Below are 21,084 nucleotides of genomic sequence, written 5' to 3'. Positions count from 1 at the left end.
TTGGATGTATACAATTATTTAATTCACACCATCTAGAATCGAAGGAACGTTTTATCATATTCAGGAAATATCTACCATTACGTACACTGCACAAATATAACACAGACTGAGGTAACATGTCGATTTCTCTCAGAGGAAACCCCCAAAGTTATACTTGATCAGGAGATCTAAAGGGGTCACATCGGTGGCCTCTTTTCTCCCAGAGAATTCTACAAAGGAGGAAGCTGGGTGACATTCAATATGGCCACCATTACAGCTCTCACACGGATTGTCACTGTGCTTTTCCTGACCCCTTCAGTGGTAGTCGGCCTTGTTTGAAAAACCCAGATAATAATTGCAATGATATTCATCATCCATCTTTCCTAGAATCAGATGTAATCAGACACAGGAATAGAACAGGACAACTGAAAGACTTGAATATTTTTTTTTATTTTAGGAAAGAAATGCGTCTTAATATTCCACACACAGACACTTTAGCTCAGCGTCTCACTGGCCGCCATCTCTCTGGAGATCTGCTTTCTATTCTAATGAGGGACATATTCTTGGAAAAGCTGTTTCAGGCTATTTTACATAGGCCTCGTGCTTTGCCTCACATTTATACAGCTCCCTGTGGACATGGTGTGAATATTTTACACAAAATATGACAGAAATAAATCTTATATAAGTTCATTTGAGGGAAAGTCTCCCTTAATTCCTATATTGAAGACACAAGGCCCCATGTATAAGGCATTGGGCTAAGAAACACGTGAGCAGCACCATAGCAACCAATCAGATTCTAGCTTTCATTTTTGCAGTGCAGGATAGAAAATAAAAGGTGTGCCCTAATTGGTTGTTTTCAGTGCACTGGTCAAGCCCCTGTATGGCTGCCATTTTATAGTAGCCCAAAATGGATGTTTCATTTTGCACTTTCACTAATGGTCTACTTTTGTTTTGTTTGTTTTTTTCCTGGTCACATTTTATTTTCTTTGCCTGAACCATTTTTGTATTAATTTCAATTGAGAAAACACACCAAAGGAAAATTACATGTTTACCTTATTAAGGTCAATTACTTCAGACCCTTATTGAAGTACAGAATGAGAATATGGCTCAATATATAAAGTAATATTAGACTTCTCTTAAAATTTTTTTTCCATACTCCACATGTGAAAATATGGTATTATGGCTATATCACATATCCCATAAGACCTAACACAGGAGGGCTGCGCGTATAGCGGTGTGAGGTGCTCATACGTGGAGGAAACCTAAAGCCGTAGCCTCAGATTTTGCTACCTACCATTTACCACCCTTCCGGCTAGTTGTTGTTTTGGTTTTTACAGCTGCGGAGTTGAATACGTAAATGAACTATTGTCCTTATTCTTATATTATTGTTTATTTTAAGACCCTTTTGGCCGCACGGCACAGTGGGGGGATTATGTCAATGTTAGTGTTATTCTAAAATCACCTGGAGCACAAGCACATTTCCTGAACGGATAATTATATTTTTTTTACTGAAATGTAGCTGCAAATATATGCACATATATACATATACCCATACATATACACATACTCACAAATATATATATATATATATATATATATATATATATATATATATATATATATATATATATATATATATACACTCGCAGATATACACATCTTATACACACTTGTAAACACATACACACATGCATACACCCAGTGACAAATACACATACACACACACACACACACACACCTCTTCACAAGGATATATGCAAACACATATGAGCGCACACACAATCAATACACTTTTAAGTGGATCTCCATTTGTCAAACATTTAATTTCCACATTACAATACCATTCAAGCCTTTAGAAATAATAGAGGCCTGATATACCCAACTAACAGTCGAGGAGGTACAGTTTTTTTCCATGTACATTATATACAGGGGTGTAGTGCAGCGATAGGAGGTGTACATACAGCAGTCACGCCTGAGTCGTGGTGCAATATTATATACAGGGGTGTAGTGCAGCGATAGGAGGTGTACATACAGCAGTCACGCCTGAGTCGTGGTGCAATATTATATACAGGGGTGTAGCGCAGCGATAGGAGGTGTAGATACAGCAGTCACGCTTGAGTCGTGGTGCACAGATAGAGGTCCCTCCCTATTCCAACAGGGTGGCCAAGAAGGGAATAGGGATGAGTGGACCTGTGGAAGTTCAGGTTCTGGTACCCAACTGAACTTTAGTCCAAAGTTCGGTTTGGGTGCCAAAACTGTACCCAAACTTCAACCAGAACCTGAACCCCATAGAAAACAATGGGGACCCAAACTTTGAGCTGGAAACATCTTTCTCTCTCTGTCTGTCTCTGTCTCTTCACCCCGGACTCCCAAACTGTAAAGCAGACTTCCAGGAGAAATCTGTGTTCGAAGTTCAGCGCTGGACACTAGGTGTGTGATATGAACCCTGACATTTTACAGTTCGGGTTTGCTCACCTCTATTGCCAACTTTATTTTTTACTTTAGTTTCCTGGCAGCTTATAAATAAAAAAAATTAAAAAAAGAATCAGACATGCAATATTTTTTATGGGCGCATTGGAAAAACATAACAAATCATTAAGATTAAAGTGATAGTGTCTACAGCCCATAATTCTGAGAAGACATTAGCTGCATTCACCGTAACCCGATGATAAATGCAGTCATAATAATCTGTATACGTTTCTTCAGCTTCAAAAAAATTCACGGACACCTTAATTTTTTTTTGTGTGTCGACAAGGCAAAAAGTGACCACTTTTCACTGACAATCTTAGACCTTTGGACAATTGGCAACCCTGTCGTGTGAACGGCACAGGGAGGGTCCTGTCGAAAGATTTCTGTTGGAAATGGAAATGGAAGCATCTGTTGTGTATGGAGGCCTCCTCCTGACTCTCCACCGACAGATGATGAGGGAGGATACAAGGATCGGGTCTTTGGAATTTCGATTCTTTTAATAGATAGAAATAAGATGAAGGCTCAATAATTTACTATTATTATAGTTATTGCTGATTTTTGATGGAAATGTCCTGTCATTTTGAGATGTTAACCCTGGTTCACCATGTCCAGGGCATTTTGTAGCGCAGGACGGGGCCAGAAATGTTCCCTTCAGGACAGGAAGACACAAGAGACTGTTCTGGGAATGTTTATAATGTCACAACATGAAGAAATGATTGTTCTGTGTGGATTATGTTTCTGCCTGATGGTTTATTGGTTACATGAGAAATCCGCCTGCTGCTTGGGCTATAGAGGGGGTATGAAGGCCGGAGACAGATCTCCGGAGGTCAGCAAATTGCTGGACTGCAGGAGAAGACGCGCGTCCTATTGGATCACATGCAGAGGTGTAACGCTGAACATTACTCAACTCCGTCACTTATTTTTGCTTGCGTAATTCGTATTACATAACCTTTTTTTTTCTCTCTTTTTCTCCAGGTCGCTTGAACTACCCCCATCCCGGAACAGACAGTCTTCTCATGCTGAACGGTAAATAATTTAGTTGCTTGATTAAATATTAGCTCAGCAAACACATGGTGCTGTCTAGTTAAACTCCGTATTCCTGGTGTAATGCGACAAGCTATAGCAGCCCTGAAAGAAATCAAAAATAATTGACACTTTCTTCCGAATAATTGATTGATTAATTCATTTCTTCTTGTCAAATGATAATGCTACTTTTGGGGTCAAGTCCCAGTTGCCGTTTCGTATCATGCACTGTCGACAGGCGCATTGATCAGCAGTATGACACCAGTTAAGGGCTCATTCAGACGTCACTTTTTCTTGTCCAGATGCAATCTAATTTTTACGGATAGCACTCATACCTGTGATAATCTGTGGGGTAATTCACGTGTCCAATTTTTTTCCCTCAGACCAAGTAATCCGTACAAAAGCATGGAGACTTGTCCGATATTGATCCGAGTGTCAGATCATACCCCCCCAATGCAAGTCAATAAATCCATGAAAAAAAAATCAGACACCACTCCGATGCCATCTTGACCAAACTTTGATTGACTAAACTCAGACACTCCGATGCCATCTTTTGGCTGTCTGTCTGATAGGAGAAGCTTTTTTTCTCATGTGTGAGAAGCCAATGAAACTCTGACCAAACTTTGATTGACTAAACTCTGATACTACGATCAGAAAATATTGATGAAATTCCAACAATTGTTTTGCGTCTGAGAAGAGTCACTGACATCCGAATAAACCCTTAGTCTGTCTGTAGTATACAGAAGCAAGAGTGGTAGTACACAGGTGAAATCTGTTCTGCCAGACTCAAGATGGATCCTAATGAATGAATTATAAGGGATCCCTCAAAATGGAATTATTTGATTTTATTATGTCAGTTCCCCACAATTTTGGCAGAATCGGGCTAATGTATGTTAGGGCCTCGATAGAAACCAACCCCATTTTTTTATGTCAAGGAAAAAATAGATCTGTCAGAAAATCAGACTTTTTTGCAGGGGCACATCTAACAGAAAACTTGCATGTTAATGGAGGAAATACCGGATGAAGGAGTTGTCCAGGACTGAGCTATTCTTAAATGTTTTTTCCAGGTTTGGCACGAAAGTCTGTAGTCACTGTGTGCCTGCAGACTTGTGACTACTCACAATCGCGCACAGGGCGCTTTTTCAGGATTCTCCAGTGTCGGCAGCGAGACCGGACGGTCACATGACTGAAAGTATGGTATATACTGTACATACTTCCAGCCACATTCCAACTAGATGTGTGCGTCCTCACGCACTTCACTCGTATTAAGTGGGGCCGCGCATGTCTAGTTGGGATGTGTCTGGGAATATGTATATCGCATATGACCGCCTGCTCAAGGAACCGGAGAAACCTGACCGCGTGCGATGCGAGATCTGATTCCCAAGTCTGCAGCTACCTAGAGTGAGTGAGTTCCACCCCGTAAATCGCTTAGTTTCTGCCCCTGTTGGTGTTGATTTCAGCCGATTGAAGGGGTTGCTGAGTGTCGGACCCCCACCGATAGCCTCGCTTAGTTTCTGCCCCTGCTGGTGTTGATTTCAGCCGATTGAAGGGGTTGCTGAGTGTCGGACCCCCACCGATAACCTATTGATGATCTATCTTATAGATAGGTCAGTATTAGTCCAGTGGGGTAAAGAAAAGTCAAGCAAACCCATAGATTTGTTGAGTAGTATGTAGGGGCAGGGGTATCAGGACATTTCCGTGACAGAAAATTTCTCGAGGAAAACATGTCCGATCCTTTGTTCTTACAGCATATAAGCAGCTGGCAGAGAAATCTGTGGAGGTCTTATTCTCCATTCCCCTCATCTGTGTGTGTATGGGGGGGACTCGATTAGGATGGCTGACGGCTGAGGTATACGGGCACTAAAACCCATTATCAACAAATTTTGCCATCACTGGAAAAAAAAACCCAGGACAACTGAAGGGGATTTTTGCGTTTTCGTAGAACCAGCTGAACCTGCCCTGCTCCTCAGCGCACTGTAGATCCGACCTGTTTGTCTTTAAGGTTGGCTTTTACTTTTTACACCAAACACCAATGCTCTGTGAGGGCTGTTAATTCTGACCTTTGGCTCCAGGGGTTAATAAACAGAGGGCAATGAAAGCGGTGACCTTTAGTCCCTGCTGGAATAATGATCTGCGTGTATCGCTATTGATCTAGTGACTGATTACATGGCGCGTGAGAATGAATCTTTCCACGCTAAAGTCCCCTCAATTTATTTGGTGCTTAATCTAAAACATGAGGGCTGCTCCTCTGATCTTGTCATCTGGAGCCGCCATAAACATGCTTTATAGCTGCATGCGGAAGCATCCGGATCCATGTCTGAGAAATATATCTTTTTTATGACGGCGTAAGAATAATTGCTGATAATACAAGTGACTCCTAGTTCCATGCCTCTTCTCATCTACATAAATGTACGGCCGGGACAGTCTGGATGGGTGGTTGGCAGAATGGGGAAAATTATTATTTTAGTGGTTTTAAGCCACCTTAAATCATCCATTTTGGCATTCTGATGATTTTTTTCTTTTCTGTATTGATCCTATGAATTAAAAAAAAATTCTAGTGATATATCAAACTTTCACAGACGCATCGATGCTGAATATGTTTTATTTATAATTTTCTTTATTTTTGGAAGGGGAAAAGACTGGAGTTATTCTAACTTTTTACATATATATATATATATATATATATATATATATATATATATATATATATATATATATATATACACACTCACTGGCCACTTTATTAGATACACCTGTCCAACTTCTTGTTAACACTTAATTTCTAATCAGCCAATCACATGGCGGCAACTCAGTGCATTTAGGCATGTAGACATGGTCAAGACAATCTCCTGCAGTTCAAACCGAGCATCAGTATGGGGAAGAAAGGTGATTTGAGTGCCTTTGAACGTGGCATGGTTGTTGGTGCCAGAAGGGCTGGTCTGAGTATTTCAGAAACTGCTGATCTACTGGGATTTTCACGCACAACCATCTCTAGGGTTTACAGAGAATGGCCCGAAAAAGAAAAAAAATCCAGTGAGCGGCAGTTCTGTGGGCGGAAATGCCTTGTTGATGCCAGAGGTCAGAGGAGAATGGGCAGACTGGTTCGAGCTGATAGAAAGGCAACAGTGACTCAAATCGCCACCCGTTACAACCAAGGTAGGCCTAAGAGCATCTCTGAACGCACAGTGCGTCGAACTTTGAGGCAGATGGGCTACAGCAGCAGAAGACCACACCGGGTACCACTCCTTTCAGCTAAGAACAGGAAACTGAGGCTACAATTTGTACAAGCTCATCGAAATTGGACAGTAGAAGATTGGAAAAACGTTGCTTGGTCTGATGAGTCTCGATTTCTGCTGCGACATTCGGATGGTAGGGTCAGAATTTGGCGTAAACAACATGAAAGCATGGATCCATCCTGCCTTGTATGGAGCATCTTTGGGATGTGCAGCCGACAAATCTGCGGCAACTGTGTGATGCCATCATGTCAATATGGACCAAAATCTCTGAGGAATGCTTCCAGCACCTTGTTGAATCTATGCCACGAAGAATTGAGGCAGTTCTGAAGGCAAAAGGGGGTCCAACCCGTTACTAGCATGGTGTACCTAATAAAGTGGCCGGTGAGTGTATTTATATATTATAAGACTTTTTAATTACATTTCACTATATTTTTCGAGTCCCTTTAGGGGACTTGAACCTACAATCATTTGATCACCCATACTACAGCAGATAGGACATTTACTTATTTTCTGTAATTGGGCTTTACAGGAGCATCAAGATATCGGCAACAATAGCCTCCAGCAGGCCCACAGCTGTGTGTGTGTATAGAGTGGTTAATGGGGACGAGTAAAGCTGCAGTGTAGAGCATGGTGAAGCGGCAGGAATGTAGCTTCAAGAGACTTGAGTGAGACTCCAACTGGGCAATACATTATAAGAAAAGACCAGAGTTTTAATTAGGTTTTTCCTTATTTTTTAGCAAAGATTCAGTTTTCTGTCCTATCTCTGACAGATACCATGGCCAAAGCAAAATTGCTTGTTGAAGGCAAACACATCGGCCTCCTGCCCAGAGAGTTAGAAAGTGTTTATAAATATAAATATAGGAGTTGATCAAAACGATTCAAAAGATTCTGGTCCAGCGGCCACGTCAGCCCTCTGTGGCTATCAGTGGCGGATTAAATCCTTGGGGTCCCTTAAGGAAATTATGTCCTAATCCGTTTTTACATGGTGAATTCTCGAATATACCCAACAAGTCGAAACACCATGTCACTGCCGCTTGCCATATGTTCGGAGCTCCTTTGCTCCAGCTAGCCACCAATGTCAACCAGCCACGCCGGCACATTGATTGCAAATTTCTTTCAGTATCAAATCAATATTTTGACTGCCATGGAGGACTAACATAGCTGTTGCATCATATCACTTGGGCTACTAATTAGAAGAGGGATCCAGGATGCTCGCAGGTGGTAGGAAGGCTGTGGTCCAACTGCCATGAAAGACAAACATGGCTGCTGGGTCATGATGACACAGGGCCTACTAATTAGAAGAGGGATCCAGGATGTTGGCAGGTGGTAAGAATTTATCAAAGCTTTGGTCCAACTCCCATGGAGGATCAACATGGCTGCTGGGTCATGATGTTCCAGGGCCTACTAATTAGAAGAGGCATCCAGGATGTTGGCAGGTGGTAAGAATTTATCAAGGTTTTGGTCCAACTGCCATGGAGGATCAAGATGGGTGCTGGGTCATGATGTCACAGGGCCTACTAATTAGAAGAGGCATCCAGAATGCTGGCCGGTGGTAGGAATTTCTCAAGGTTGTGGTCCAACTGCCATGGAGTGCCAACATGGCTGCTGGTGCTTTAGACTAGTCCAACTAGTGGAAGTATGTAGCAAGTTTATATTGTGCCAATCATATCTACATAACATTATGTAAGGTTGCATTCCTTACAACTTCAGGAACCATGAAGGCTGTTTTTCTTTGGTTCTGGAGAATATTTCCTGACCCGGCATGAAATCTCCAATTAGAATGGCGGAGCTTAGCACGATCGTCCTTTGGGGTGGAGTGGGATTAGGATCCTTTCCTCACTCGTCCTCCGTCTATCCGGGTTGACATCATTTTTCGCCTAACAGGGGATCTGGGCTACGCTTGGGGAAGAACATGGAATTATATAATAGACAGCGAACATGAGTCTGGGCAATTTTTCGTACAAATCTCCCGGCTGCTGTTTGGCCTGCAGCTCTGCTACAGTTTAATAGGGAGCTGAACATTTGTAGGTCATCGCAGCTATTTCATTCCCACACTCCAGCGTCAGAGCTGGTTTTCCTGCATGAGAGCGGCTCGGAATCAAAGAGGATTTATTTCTACCTTATGCAAAGCTCAACTATGGCTTCTTTCATAGCGATGGCTTACAAGGATGTGAGCTGTTAGAGGGGACGGTGGCGTGTGTTGTGTTATGTATGAAGCACTGAATTCCTATAGCGTCACATACAGGGCATGTACACACGTTGAGTATGTGACGTGGATTTATTTGCACTAAAAACACATATCTTGGCAGGAAAAATCACATTTTCGATACTTTATTTATTTTATTTATTTTACTCGCTTATATAGCGCCAATAATTCCACAGAGCTTTTAAGAGATTTTTTTTTTTTTTTTTTTAAATGTATGTATGTATTCAGTTGAATGGGTGAAAACCGCTGCAGAAACACTAAAATGATTGACACACCACAGATATGAAAAAACACATTGATGGTTAAAATACGCAAGAAAAAAAACTGCACAAGATTTTAGAAATGTCAATCAGTTTGCCAGTACAGTAAAGAAAACACTGAAAAAAATGCTGTAAAATACTCAATGTGTGAACATGATTCTCAGAATCCTTCAGACTTTATATCTAATGTTTCTTTTACACAGGCTGATAAAACAAGCCTCGATCTACAGTACTATATAGGAAGACTGTTGTTGTTGTTGTTGTTTTTTTTATGGCCATTTGTCCATTGTTCATCCGACCTCCGTTCACCCGACCTCTTGTCATTCTTGGTGCCAGCGACTGCATGATTTACATATGGAGATACTACTGACCAACAAGTCCTGTGTTAAAGGGGTTAATGTGTAGGTTTTAGGTCAGTGTTTTATAGATGGATATGTAGATTTTACATCTATAGGTGTTGGATAAATAGATATACATCGTTAGATAGTTAGATAAATATGGGACAGGTAGATTGATCTAAAATCTATGTTTTATACATAGATATATATGTGAATACATTCTTTTGTTGATTTGGAAGTATGCTTAGGGTCATTGTTGTGGGTTAAGGTGAAATTCCTCTTTATCTTTTTAGCAAATGCCTGAGGGTTTTGTTGTAAAATTGACTGATATAGTAATCCCCTCCACCTTTACTACAGCCCCAGTTGCTGAAAAACAGCCCCAAAGTATAATGGTGCTTCCACCATATTTCACTGTGAGTATGGTGTTCTTAGCTGGCTTGTCAGCAGTTTTACGGACCATGACTTTTGCCGTAAACTGCCACTAACAAACTGTCAGGAAAATCCTCCTAGAGCAGTTAGGGTATGTGTCCACGTTCAGGATTGCATCAGGATTTGGTCAGGATTTTTCATCAGTATTTGTAAGCCAAAACCAGGAGTGGGTGATAAATGCAGAAGTGGTGCATATGTTTCTGTTATACTTTTCCTCTAATTGTTCCACTCCTGGTTTTGGCTTACAAAAACTGATGAAAAATCCTGACCAAATCCTGATGCAATCCTGAACGAGGACACATACCCTTATAGTTTACATGGGTTTAATCAGAATTGCTATAAATGATGGCAGCCATGGACCGACTACTATTTACCGTGAGATTGAATATGTTTGGCTAATACTAACCACATCCCCAATTATAAGAGAGTGTTCACATTTATGTAACCACATTATTTTAGTTGTGATATTTTTATTTCCCCCCCTCAAAGTAATTTCAGTTTGTTTCTGAATGCATTTGTACAGATTGTGGTTGACATTAAGGCTGTGTGCACACGTAGCAGATTTTGCTCATTTTTTTCGCTATAAAAACGCGAAAAAACGCATACATTATGCATCCTATCATTTAGAATGCATTCCGCAATTTTTGTGCACAAGATGCGTTTTTTTTTCCGCGAAAAAAAACGCATCGCGGTAAAAAGCGCAGCATGTTCATTAATTTTGCGGATTTCCCACTATATTATTGCATTAGGAACCTCCGCAAAAAAACCGCACCGTAAACGCGCAAAAAACGCATGCGGATTTATTGCAGAAAATGTCCAGTTTTGCAAAGGAACTTTCTGCAAGAAATCCTGAACGTGTGCACATAGCCTAAAGGTGCAAAGACTATAGACATCAGGATGAATGACCTCGGGGAGATCAAAACATCCAACACCGCGGAGACACCATCACGTGTTTCTCAACGTGGATGGATACCATGTTTTGGCATAGGTGGTTTTCCTTTATTAGATGCTGCCCTTCCCGTGGTTGTTCCTTCCCGGTGAAAGACCTGGCTATTCATTGCTTGCGTTGAGAAACACGTGATGGTATCTCCGCGGCTTTTCTACATGCTAAAGGTGCAAAGAGTTCTGAAATTATTCTTCTTGATGTTGATTTTTTTTTTTTTTTACATGACAAAAACATTTTAACGGGTGTGTAGACTTTATATCCACTTTACAAAGATACATGCATACATTTTACATCTATCTGTGACAAACTGACAGATTTTAGATCAATATGTGAAGGATAGATATTAGATAGATAGATATTAGATAGATAGATATTAGATAGATAGATATTAGATAGATAGATATTAGATAGATAGATATTAGATGTGGAATAGATAGATAATAGATAGATATTAGATAGATATGTGATAGATAGATATGTGATAGATAGATATTAGATAGATAGATAATAGATAGATAGATAATAGATAGATATTAGATAGATAATAGATAGATATTAGATAGATAGATATTAGATATTAGATGTGGAATAGATAGATAATAGATAGATATATAATAGATGGATAATAATGATGGATAGGTAGATAATAGATAGAGGGATAGATAATAGATAGATGGATAAATACTGTAGATATTAGATAGAGGGATAGATAATAGTTAGGTAGATAGACAGAATACATAGATCGATAGAGTGGAGATAGATAGATAATAGATCAATATTTGATAGATGGATAGACACAGTAGATAGATAGTATTGTGACTATATGTTACCTGACGTTCTACCGTATAGTCATACAATAGCAGTCATATACCTAACCTAATACTTAATATCACCATTTTAGTGACCAAATAACTGTTCGGAGTATTATCAGCTCTCCACCATGAAGAGTGTGTAGACATAGAGCATGATATACACTCACCGGCCACTTTATTAGGTACACCTGTCCAACTTCTTGTTAACACTTAATTTCTAATCAGCCAATCACATGGCGGCAACTCAGTGCATTTAGGCATGTAGACTTGGTCAAGACAATCTCCTGCAGTTCAAACCGAGCATCAGTATGGGGAAGAAAGGTGATTTGAGTGCCTTTGAACGTGGCATGGTTGTTGGTGCCAGAAGGGCTGGTCTGAGTATTTCAGAAACTGCTGATCTACTGGGATTTTCACGCACAACCATCTCTAGGGTTTACAGAGAATGGCCCGAAAAAGAAAAAAAATCCAGTGAGCGGCAGTTCTGTGGGCGGAAATGCCTTGTTGATGCCAGAGGTCAGAGGAGAATGGGCAGACTGGTTCGAGCTGATAGAAAGGCAACAGTGACTCAAATCGCCACCCGTTACAACCAAGGTAGGCCTAAGAGCATCTCTGAACGCACAGTGCGTCGAACTTTGAGGCAGATGGGCTACAGCAGCAGAAGACCACACCGGGTACCACTCCTTTCAGCTAAGAACAGGAAACTGAGGCTACAATTTGTACAAGCTCATCGAAATTGGACAGTAGAAGATTGGAAAAACGTTGCTTGGTCTGATGAGTCTCGATTTCTGCTGCGACATTCGGATGGTAGGGTCAGAATTTGGCGTAAACAACATGAAAGCATGGATCCATCCTGCCTTGTATGGAGCATCTTTGGGATGTGCAGCCGACAAATCTGCGGCAACTGTGTGATGCCATCATGTCAATATGGACCAAAATCTCTGAGGAATGCTTCCAGCACCTTGTTGAATCTATGCCACAAAGAATTGAGGCAGTTCTGAAGGCAAAAGGGGGTCCAACCCGTTACTAGCATGGTGTACCTAATAAAGTGGCCGGTGAGTGTATGTTATAGAGGCCATAAAACTTCTCCCTGTGCACATACATTGGTATTTTGCAGCTACTGGCGGTATATTACTATCGTTCTGTATAGATGGCGTCAGTCCTGGTGTTGTTTGTCCATTGACTTCCTGTGAACAGATTCGGCCTCGACCATCTGACCTTCCAATTTTATCACCATCCACCCTTATTTTGTCTGGGCCAGAGATGGAGGCATGTGCGCACACATTCTTCTTACGTGGGGTCTTCCCTGTGCTGGCAGGAAATGGTAGGAAAGATACCGCACATCATTCTGAATATAAAGCTGTCCTGTGACAGCTTCAGCCCTGTACACACTCACATCTCACTTACACTTTCCAGATGTGAGGAGCACAATAGAATATTACATAGAACATACGATTTTATCCTCTTAACACTCCGGACGGCTTTGGAAAATGATGTAAAAATGTGTCTATAAGTCTGGAGATAACAAAAATACAACGTTCTGCTACTACATTATTATTATTTAATCAGTCTAGTAATATTCCTAAATTTACCAGAAGAGTCAGATTATCACAATGGGCAGAAATTAGATGTCAGATTATTATCTGTAATGTTGTTGTTTTCCCATAAATGCCCACAGTGCTGTGCAAAAGTTTTAGGCAGGCGCGGAACACAACGCTGCAAAATGAAAAAAGCTTCCAAAACTAGGAATGTTAATAGTTTATTTTTTATCAACAAGCAAACAAAGCAAAAGAGAAATGTAATTCCCATCAATATTTGGTGTGACCGCCTTCAACAAGCGGCTGTTCGACAGCCGCAACACATGGAGGGATTTCCTGTTTGTTCGCCAATCCCTGCATGTGTTGTGGCTGTTGGACAGCTGCGAGACATGCAGCCGCGGAGACTCGGAACATCTTTTTTGAGCATGCCAAAGACATTCAGTTAGAACCCAAGCATGCTCAGATAACACCTTATCCGAGCACATTCGCTCATCACTATTGGGAAGTGCTTCTGCACTCCAAAAGCACTTCAGTCATATTTGCATATTGACTCCAACAGCGACTTCTTGGTAACAGAGGAACGGACCAACAGCCTTCCCACATTGGAACAAGTGATATTAGAAATTTGGCACTTCTTGGTGACCAACTCAAGGAAAGTCTACTTTACCCTAATGTTTTTCATGACATTTTTTTTTCCTTAGACTATCAGAATTTCCAGACATTTTGGTGTCATTTTGCTGTAATTGGTTGTTTTGGGGTTTTTTTTTGTTTTTTTTGGAGGGCTTAATTTTTTTTGGCAATTTTTCAACATCACAAAAATAAATACAGAAAATATTTCTATAGAGCAGTAGATAAACTACCACCATTTGGGGCCAAAAAAAAAGAAGAAAAAAAAAAAAAAGACAAGAAATATGCAAATGACTCAAGCGGTATGAATCGTAAAATGCTGCGAGGAGATTCTTTCCAAAACCTGACGTGTCTGTGTGTCTACGCCAAGCCTAGTGGTTGCATAAATGAGGATTTTCTTTTGCTTTATCCTCTTTGGCACAATGAGATTTCTTATGATTTGTTTATTGCTACAAGGGGCTTTTGTTGAGCGGACAATGGGCGAGAGGGTGAAAAAAAAAAAAAAAAATCCGGTCGCGTTGGGCAGATGAAGGTCAAACATTACAACTATTATATTGTATGTGGCAAATGTACAAAATGTTCTTTGGAGCTTGTGATGTTTTTTTTTTTTTTGTATGAACCCTTTCTTGTTCTTTTGGAAGAATGGGAGACAGGTCATGTGATGTGTGCTCGAGGGCCTCGGAGTACAGCATGCAATAGCGGAACTAAAAAGGGCACCGCAAAGTCCCATTTTTGTGATATAATTTTGAAGTTAGCGACTAACATTGATCCGAGTGTAATACGATGTTTTGTTGGATAACACAACGCTCGTCTACACCTGCCCTTAGGAAAAGGCCTTCAATATGCTCTATGGTTAATCATTCATCCGCCAACCTTAAATATTCCTAATTTGGAATATTGAAGCTCCACCCCCGAGGAACAATAGGTAAAACCCCCGAGCATCAACTTTTGAGCGTGATTTTTGTAAAACCCCATCCCAGTAAAATCTGGACTGAAATCCTTTTGTTTAAGCATCCATAAGGCCTTTAGCCACCTGCAGAAGGCTAAGGGAGTGTTCACACTCTCAGTATTTGGTCAGTGTTTCACCTTTGTAAGCCCAAACCAGGAGTGGGTGAGAAATACAGAAGTGGTGACGTCTTTCTGTTATACTTCTCCTCAGATTGTTCCACGCCTGGTTTTGGCTTACGAATACTGATATAAAATACTGACCAAATACTGAAGGTGTGAACATGGCCTAAAACTCACCGTGGCTGGGTACTTCTGATAGTGACGCCATGTGCCACAGTATGGTGTTCCATGGTCCCTTGGCTTACACACGTGTGAAATAGTTTCTCCTAGTAGCAATGCTTCTAGGAGCATATTGGTATGCTTTATGGTGTCTAGAAATATAGACAGGAATATGGAATACCATATATAGGAATATGGAATATGGCACTTTTTTTATCTCTTGGATCTAGTGTAAGTGCAGTTTCTGTGATAATGTCAGACAGTGAAGACCTCTACTGTTTTACCAATGTCCTGGTCGTATGATGGTCACACATGTGCACGGTCCGTCCCACAGCCCACCTCTGATAACTCCATCCTACCACACCAGTATAACTGTGCTCTCATTCAGTGACAAGAAGCAGAGATCTGATTGTATCAGAAAGCATGTACAAAAACTATGAATTACACAAAGATAACCTTCATTTCCAACACTGTAATACCCCTTTAAACGGGGTTAGGTTATAAAAAAACACAATTTTTTTTTCTTACTTATCCATATTATGATAAATGGGCGATCACTGCGGTCCCCACTAGAGATGAGCAAATTGATATGGGACTAATTGAATACCAGCTCTATTGCTGGAAGGGGTTAAAAAATTACAGTGGGTACGGAAAGTATTCAGACCCCTTTACATTTTTCACTCTGTCTCATTGCAGCCATTTGGTAAATTCAAAACAGTTCATTTTTCTCTCATTAATGTACACTCTGCACCCCATCTTGACTGAAAAAAACAAATGTAGAAATTTTGGCAAATTTATTAAAAAGGAAAAACTGAAATATCACATGGTCATAAGTATTCAGACCCTTTGCTCAGTATTTAGTAGAAGCACCTTTTGAGCTAGTACAGCCATGAGTCTTCTTGGGAATGATGCAACAAGTTTTTCACCCCTGGATTTGGGGATCCTCTGCCATTCTTCCTTGCAGATCCTCTCCAGTTCCGTCAGGTTGGATGGTGAACGTTGGTGGACAGCCATTTTCAGGTCTCTCCAGAAATGCTCCATTGGGTTTAGGTCAGGGCTCTGGCTGGGCCAGTCAGGAATGGTCACAGAGTTGTTCTGAAGCCAGTCCTTTGTTATTTTAGCTGTGCGCTTAGGGTCATTGTCTTGTTGGAAGGTGAACCTTCAGCCAAATCTGAGGTCCTGAGCACTCTGGAAGAGGTTTTCATCCAGGATATCTCTGTACTTGGCCACATTCATGTTTCCTTCCGTGACAACCAGTTGTCCTGTCCCTGCAGCTGAAAAACACCCCCATAGCATGATGCTGCCACCAGGTTTCACTGTTGGGATTGTATTGTGCAGGCGATGAGCAGTGCCTGGTTTTCTCCACACATACCGCTCAGAATTATCAGCAAAAAGGTCTATCTTCATCTCATCAGACCAGAGAATCTTATTTCTCATAGTCTGGGAGTCCTTCATGTGTTTTTTAGCAATGATTCTCATTTGGTCTGACAGGCACTGTGAGCTGTGAGGACTTATACAGACAGGTCTGTGCGCCTTTCCAAATCAAGTCCTATCAGTTTAATTAAACACAGCTGGCCTCCAATGAAGGAGTAGACCCATCTCAAGGAGGATCACAAGGAAATGGACAGCATGTGACTGAAATATGAGTGCCTGAGCAAAGGGTCTGAATACTTATTACCCATGTGATACTTCAGTTTTTCTTTTTCATTAAATTTGCAAAAATTTCTACATTTCTGTTTTTTCAGTCAAGATGGGGTGCAGAGTGTACATTAATGAGAGAAAAATGAACTTTTTTGAATTTACCAAATGGCTGCAATGAAACAGAGTGAAAAATTTGAAGCGGTCTTGGCCCACCGCTCACTTGTCCTGCTAAAGCTTCCCAACTGATCCTCCGACCTTCTTCAGATCTTCTGATCTTCCCTTCAGATCTTCTGATCTTTGGATTTTCTGGCCTCTGGTTTTGGGGTCTTTTGGTGCTGACTCTGCCTCACCTGTCCACATGGACCACCACGCACATCACAGGTGACTGGGTGAGGCCTTGTCAGCGCCAGGAGGCCAGATTGGGCAAAGCAGAGACCGGACAGCTTTTTTGGGAGCTGCAGCGACAAGACTAGTGAGGGGCAGGCCTAGGACTGGTGACAATGTAACGCTTATTATTTTTGAACCCCTCCCATTATTGTATTTTTGGGCCATTTTCGATTCATGACGAAGCAAATTTTCCAGATGATTCGAACCCGAAACTATTTTTAACAAATTTGCTCATCTCTAGACCCCACTGATCATACCAATGAAGTGTATGAGTGGAGTGGTGGTGTAACGTGTGCGCCACTCCATTCATTGCCTATGGGGCCGTCAAAAAGATCTGCCCTCGTTCTCATAGACATTGACTATAGCAGCAGGGCACATGTGCCACTCAGACACCTGTGGTTAGGTTCTGTAAGTTTTTCCACCTTTCAAGGAGATTTATTTTATTATTTTTTTTTAGAACTAAAAACATGTATTTGGGGCTAAAACTCATTTTTGCAATTGGGTTTCATTAAAGGTTTCAGACCATTTGGCTTTTCCAAGCTCTTTGTTTTCCTGTGCTCATAAGTCAGCTGAGAAAGAGACAGATAACAGCTAGTAGCTCCCCAACGGTGTAAGCTCACTGCCAGATTCTCAGTTAACTCATTCTGCATCCAGTAATAGACAGCGCAAAAATTATTATTTTTTTAGCCAAAAATATGTAAAAGATAATTATACCCAAAAGGAGCACAACCCCTTTAAGTCATGTTGTCTGGTATTGGGTCTTAGTTTTATTAGGACTCTTAATAAAATGGTGATATGAAACATTGACAATGTTGTCCTTTGTTTACATGCAGCAAGGAGTTATGGGCGAAGACGAGGTAATTCATCTATTTTTTACTAAAGCTGAATTAACCATTATTTTGCCTGATTACCCCTCATCCCATCCCCCATCAGACCTTTTCGATATCTCGTATATAGGAATGATATGCTTAGATTAACTCACAAATTGGACACTAATAAAACGCTCTCTATAAATTCTGATCATTTCATTAATATCATCAGTAACACAATATAAGAGCAATGACTGCAATGGAGGCAAATGTACCGCTTTGTGACTCATAGCAACCAATCACAGCGCAGCTTTTATTTCTCATGTTGCTTTTGATAAATGAAAGCTGTGCTGTGATTGGTTGCTGTGACTTTTAGACAGTTTAATAAATGTATGTCCTTCGCTTTCTGATGAAATGCAGTGTATGTGTCCTTACTGTCATCAGTGCTGATTTACCCATGTTACAGCACTAAAGGTCAGCCTATCGGCACACTGAATGTATTTTCTGCACAAGTCTATGATCTTGAGATCAAAATTGCACTTCATAGCTGGGTGTGTAACGTAAAGGGGTTATCCGGTCTTAAGCTACAAGTCTGCGGTCACTGTATGTAGCTGCAGACTTGTGAATTCTCGCATCGCGCGCACCGCACACTGTGAGGATTGCCCAACACCAGCGCTGGGAGTGAACAGTCATGTGACCACAAGTATGTTATATACACACTCCTGGTCACAGACCGACTAGACTGTTTACAGCCTCTCTATACACTTGCATTGAGCGAGGCTGTGCATGTCTAGTAGGACTGTAACATAAGACCGTACATCCCCTTTAAAGGGCAGGCTCTAATGATCTACTAACAGCTAAATCCAATGGTCACTACTCCCTGGTGATTCTCCTGGATCTCTCTGCAGCATTTGACACTGTGGATCATCAGCTCCTCCTCGCTATGCTCTGCTCCTTCGGCCTCAGTGACACCGTTCTCTCCTGGTTCTCCTCCTACCTCTCTGACCGCACCTTCAGTGTCTTTTACTGGTTCCTCCTCCTCTCATCTTCCCTTACTGTCGTGGTTCCTCGCGGTTCAGTCCTAGGCCCCCTCCTCTTCTCCTTGTGCACATCCCTATTGGACAAACAATCAATAGATTTGGTTTTCAGTACCACTTCTATACTGATGACACCCAATTATACACCTCCTCATCTCCTGACATAACCCCACATGATTACAAAATACCAGTGATTGTCTTACCGCTGTCTCTAAAGGTACCGTCACACTAAGCGACGCTGCAGCGATAGCGACAGCGATGCCGATCGCTGCAGCGTCGCTGTTTGGTCGCTGGAGAGCTGTCACACAGACCGCTCTCCAGCGACCAACGATGCCGAGGTCCCCGGGTAACCAGGGTAAACATCGGGTTGCTAAGCACAGGGCCGCGCTTAGTAACCCGATGTTTACCCTGGTTACCAGCGTAAAATGTAAAAAAACCAAACAGTACATACTTACATGCGTCCCCCGGCGTCCGCTTCCTGCAATGACTGAGCGCCGGCAGTAGCAGGGCACAGCGGTGACGTGTGCTTTCACTTTCACTTTACTGCGCTCAGTCAGTGTGGGAAGTGGACGCCGGGGGACGCATGTAAGTATGTACTGTTTGTTTTTTTTACATTTTACGCTGGTAACCAGGGTAAACATCGGGTTACTAAGCGCGGCCCTGCGCTTAGTAACCCGATGTTTACCCTGGTTACCAGTGTAAAATATCGCTGGTATCATTGCTTTTGCTGTCAAACACGGCGATACACGGCGACCTAGCGACCAAATAAAGTTCAGACCTTCTAGCAGCGACCAGCAATTTCACAGCGGGATCCAGATCGCTGCTGCGTGTCAAATACAGCGATATCGCTACCTAGGACGCTGCAACGTCACAGATCGCTGGCTATATCGCTGCGACGTTGCTTAGTGTGACGGTACCTTAACATTATGGATAGATATAACTTCGCAATCAGACAGGGTGAATGAAAGGGTGTGCTGCTTGAGATAGTGCTAATGAATGCAACGCTCATTGCTGCGGAATGGCTCCTTGTGTTTCCTCCTTCTGCTAACCTACCAATGCCTGACATTGCCATTCCCGTGTGTGGTGCTACCATTACTCCCCAGCAACATCCCACTGTCGTGGGGTCATCTTTGATTCAGAGCTTTCCTTCTCTTCACACATCCGATCACTAGCCTGCTCATGTCACTGACACCGCAAAAACATCTCTAGAATTAGACCTTTTCTTACCTTTGACTCGGCTAGAATTCTTACTGTAGCTCTTATTCATTCTCGTCTGGACTATTGCAACTCTTTACTAATCAGTCTCCCTTTTACTAATCTCTCCCCTCTCCAATCCTCCTAAATGCAGCAGTCAGGATCATACTCTTCACCAACCGTTACACCGATGCCTCTTCCCTGTGCCAGTCATTGCACAGGTTACTACTGATGAGCGAATATACTCGTTACTCGAGATTTCTCGAGCACGCTCGGGGGTCCTCCGAGTATTTTTTTTAGTGCTCGGAGATTTAGTTTTTCTTGCCGCAGCTGAATGATTTACATCTGTTAGCCAGCATAAGTACATGTGGGGATTCCCTAGCAACCAGGCAACCCCCACATGTACTTATGCTGGCTAACAGATGTAAATCATTCAGCGGCGAGAAAAACTAAATCTCCGAGCACTAAAAAATACTTTGAGGACCCCCGAGTGTGCTCGAGAAATCTCAAGTAACAAGTATATTCGCTCATCCCTACTGGTTACCCATCCAATATAGAATTCAATATAAATTTATCACTCACCCACATAGCTCTCCACGGTTCAGCACCACCCTACACCTCCTCTCTCGTTTCAATCTACCACCCTACCCATTCCCTCAGTTCTGCTGATGACTTAAAACTAAAATCCTCAATAATCCGAACTCCCAGACCCGTCTCCGAGACTTCTCGCGAGCTTCACCAGTTCTCTGGAATGCACTACCCAGGGCAGTTCGATTAATTTCCAATCAATACCCACAGTGTGGCCTAAAAACATATTTCTTTAGACTGGCCTATCGCCTCACCTCGCTTATCAAACTATCATTATTTGGCCTATACAGAAGTTTCTTCAAAATCATTACCCACGTAACATCTGTTCATACACTTAGTAG

General features: G+C 41.8%; 1 protein-coding gene across 4 annotated transcripts in view; it reads left to right on the top strand.

Annotated features, from left to right (window-relative positions):
* The window catches only part of CPEB2 (cytoplasmic polyadenylation element binding protein 2), a 97,112-nt gene that overhangs the window by 44,780 nt on the left and 31,248 nt on the right, over positions 1-21,084 (top strand). For 2 of the 4 annotated variants that reach the window (XM_077280031.1, XM_077280030.1), the window contains exons 4-5: positions 3,424-3,474; positions 17,949-17,972. In XM_077280031.1, the coding sequence (XP_077136146.1) occupies positions 3,424-3,474; positions 17,949-17,972 (75 nt within the window). The remainder of the gene's footprint in view (positions 1-3,423; positions 3,475-17,948; positions 17,973-21,084) is intronic. The other 2 variants (XM_077280033.1, XM_077280032.1) reach the window with 1 other exon arrangement.

This window comes from Ranitomeya variabilis, chromosome 1, assembly GCF_051348905.1.
Source record: "Ranitomeya variabilis isolate aRanVar5 chromosome 1, aRanVar5.hap1, whole genome shotgun sequence".
Lineage (NCBI taxonomy): Eukaryota > Metazoa > Chordata > Amphibia > Anura > Dendrobatidae > Ranitomeya > Ranitomeya variabilis.
This window is presented reverse-complemented; position numbering and strand designations above follow the sequence as displayed.